At 30.4% G+C, this 2,687-nt stretch overlaps 1 protein-coding gene across 1 annotated transcript in view; it reads left to right on the forward strand.

The window, feature by feature from the left end:
- LOC105816343 (chromosome unknown open reading frame, human C18orf54) overlaps window positions 1-2,687 on the forward strand; it is a 32,972-nt gene that overhangs the window by 2,229 nt on the left and 28,056 nt on the right. The window contains exon 3 of the mRNA XM_012651726.1: window positions 704-803. Within this exon, the coding sequence (XP_012507180.1) occupies window positions 704-803 (100 nt within the window). The remainder of the gene's footprint in view (window positions 1-703; window positions 804-2,687) is intronic.

The raw sequence follows: 2,687 nt of genomic DNA on the forward strand, positions 1-2,687 counted from the left end.
CAGGTAGAAACTGAATTTCAGATATAAATTACCTAAGGTCATATATTGAGTGGGACTAGGGTTGTACTCAGGAATCTTAGTTTCAAAATTAATCCTTTTCCCAATATAATCTGTCTTGTATGTTAATACCAATTCTGGAGGGGAAGTCTGTCTTAATTGCCTTGAAGTGGGAGAACGTGTAGCTGCCATTCCAATAGAAACTCTTATGAGTTCACGGGGTTTGATTATCATTGGGTAACTAACAATATTTATATTAAAATTTATTTTGATAAATTTAGGGGATACAAGTTGAATTTTGTTACATGTACATATTGTATAGGGGAGAAGTCTGGGCTTTTGGTGTACCCATCACTAACAGTGTTTAATTGGAAAAATATACTACTTATTTCAAACAAGTGAGCTTTTGGAGTATAGTCTATAGTTCAGGGCTTATTTGTTTATTTGAGAACTAATATCTTCAGTTCCTTTATAGTTTTTTCTTAAAGCTTGAAAGGAGAAGCAGAGAGATACGGAGGGCTTAGATTCTGGTATCAGTTTAGGGAGAATCCGGGGGAATGACCATGCAACATCAGTATGAATCATATCCATGGTGGTTATTTCTTGGTGACCACGTGTATTTAAATTAAAACTCTAAATTTCATACTACTAATTTTTAGAAATTGGGAACTTAATTGCTATCTTATGTCTTTTCAATCCTGTTCAGCAAATCTCCTGTTCCTGTTAACTCTGATGACAGTCCTCAAACTTCAAGGGCAAAGTGTACTAAAAGGGTTCTTGAAGACTTTTTAAATGATGATAATCAGGTGAGTGACATTAAATCTTTTTTGATTTATTAAAAGAAGATTTAGGACTAACATATAAATTTCTAAATTATTTAGATATTTTAAAACAAAAAAGTCCCAAATCCTCTCCTCCCAAACATACCTCCATGACAATGGAAAAACTGTTTAGTTTTCCAAATGAAAAATATTATGTGAACATCTGATTTAAAAAAATAGGGTAATTAGTAATAACATTGTAATTTTGTAGAATATAGCTTTCAGTATTGTTTGCTTTAAATTGCATTTTTCATTTGTTACCACAAGATGGTGTAATGTTTCATAACCTTAGGTACATTATATAGCTTCTGTCTTTGTTACATGTTCATTTTGTTTCATTATAAAATATTGATGTATATCTTAATATGAAGGCTTAGAACCAAAAACAATTATTTTACAGATGGAGGAATGTTAAGAAATTCTTATTTTCTTTTTACCTCAAGCTTTTCCCCTCCTCCTTTGTGTTCTCTCCATTTATATAATAGAGTTTTAAGTTTCTTTTCATTTACATTTTACTTTCTCTTTTAGTCATTATTTTACTTGATTGATGGTACATTTGTATGGTCTATTGAATAAATTTTTATAGTTCCTAAGATTATTTTCATTTGTGTATTTAACCTTTCTGTGACATAGTTGTTAAGAATAATTTAAAGAGCATTTACCTAGACACCTGAGAATGCGAGTGTGGAGTTATAATTCAGAATTCATGTAGGAAATTTTTTATTCTTAGTGATATTATTACATTTGGACTTATCAAAAATGCATTCTTGGTAACCCCATATCATGCCTTAGGTTCTGGTAATTCATTATCTTTAGTTATTTAAGCTTTCATTCTGTTATAGACAGTCTATTAATTCCTGGATTCTTTTTTGATTACTTCTCAGTTGAATGTCTCTGTTTTTGAATGTAGACACTGACTATAATTCCAATTTAGCATCCCATTTCTGCCACTTTTTTTGCTGTGCGACCTTGCACAAATTATTTCTCCAAACTTTAGAGATGGAAAAATAATATCTACTTCAGGATTGTTGTGAGGGTTTAATTGAGTAGAAAATCAATATAAAGTATGTAGGAAGTTTCTGGCTTAGGATGAGCTGTCTTGTAAATTGTATTAATAGTAGTGGTGATGATTATCCAGAATATTTATTTCACTTCATGTCTTAGACGTTTTAACAATATCTTTTTTTTTTTTTTTTTTGCTGTTAACTTGGGTTAATAGCTAGCTCACTTAATTCTTGACTTCTCTTATCCTTCTTATTTCCTAATTACTTAATTTCTTATCGGTTGTTCTGTATATTAATAAAGTATCATACGTGTAATACTTTGCTTATAATTGGAACCAAAATGGGGGAGCAAGTAATATCAGAGATGTTTAAATTAAGAGTAAAATTCTGAATGCACTTAATGTATTTTATAACTTGCTAATATACCTTCTGGCATGTATAATTAACATTATCAATGGTTTGGCCCAGTACGTTACATATAATAGTTTATTTTTGGAAGATTGAATTCATATCATAATGGGTATGTTTGTAGATAAGACTAATGATGGATTCCTGAGAAGGAATAGATCTCAGTTTGAGATTGATAAATTATTATCAACTTGTCATCAAAACCAAAATTGAATAAGAAGTACTCAAGGTAGTATTCTAAATGGTAGAACAAAACCATAACTAGCTAATTGCTTTTTTTAAAAAACTTTTGATTATGGAAAATTTCAAACAAATGACAAAAGTAGAAGAATAGTATAATGAACCCCTACATACCCAGCACCCATCTTCAACGATCTCATAAATGCTTTTTGATAACAGCTGGGTGGATGTATGAATTATGTTGGTAAAGAATGGGGAAAAAGACTGCCTAGGAGTT

This window comes from Propithecus coquereli, unplaced genomic scaffold (genome assembly GCF_000956105.1).
Source record: "Propithecus coquereli isolate 6110/MARCELLA unplaced genomic scaffold, Pcoq_1.0 Scaffold37, whole genome shotgun sequence".
Taxonomy (NCBI): domain Eukaryota; kingdom Metazoa; phylum Chordata; class Mammalia; order Primates; family Indriidae; genus Propithecus; species Propithecus coquereli.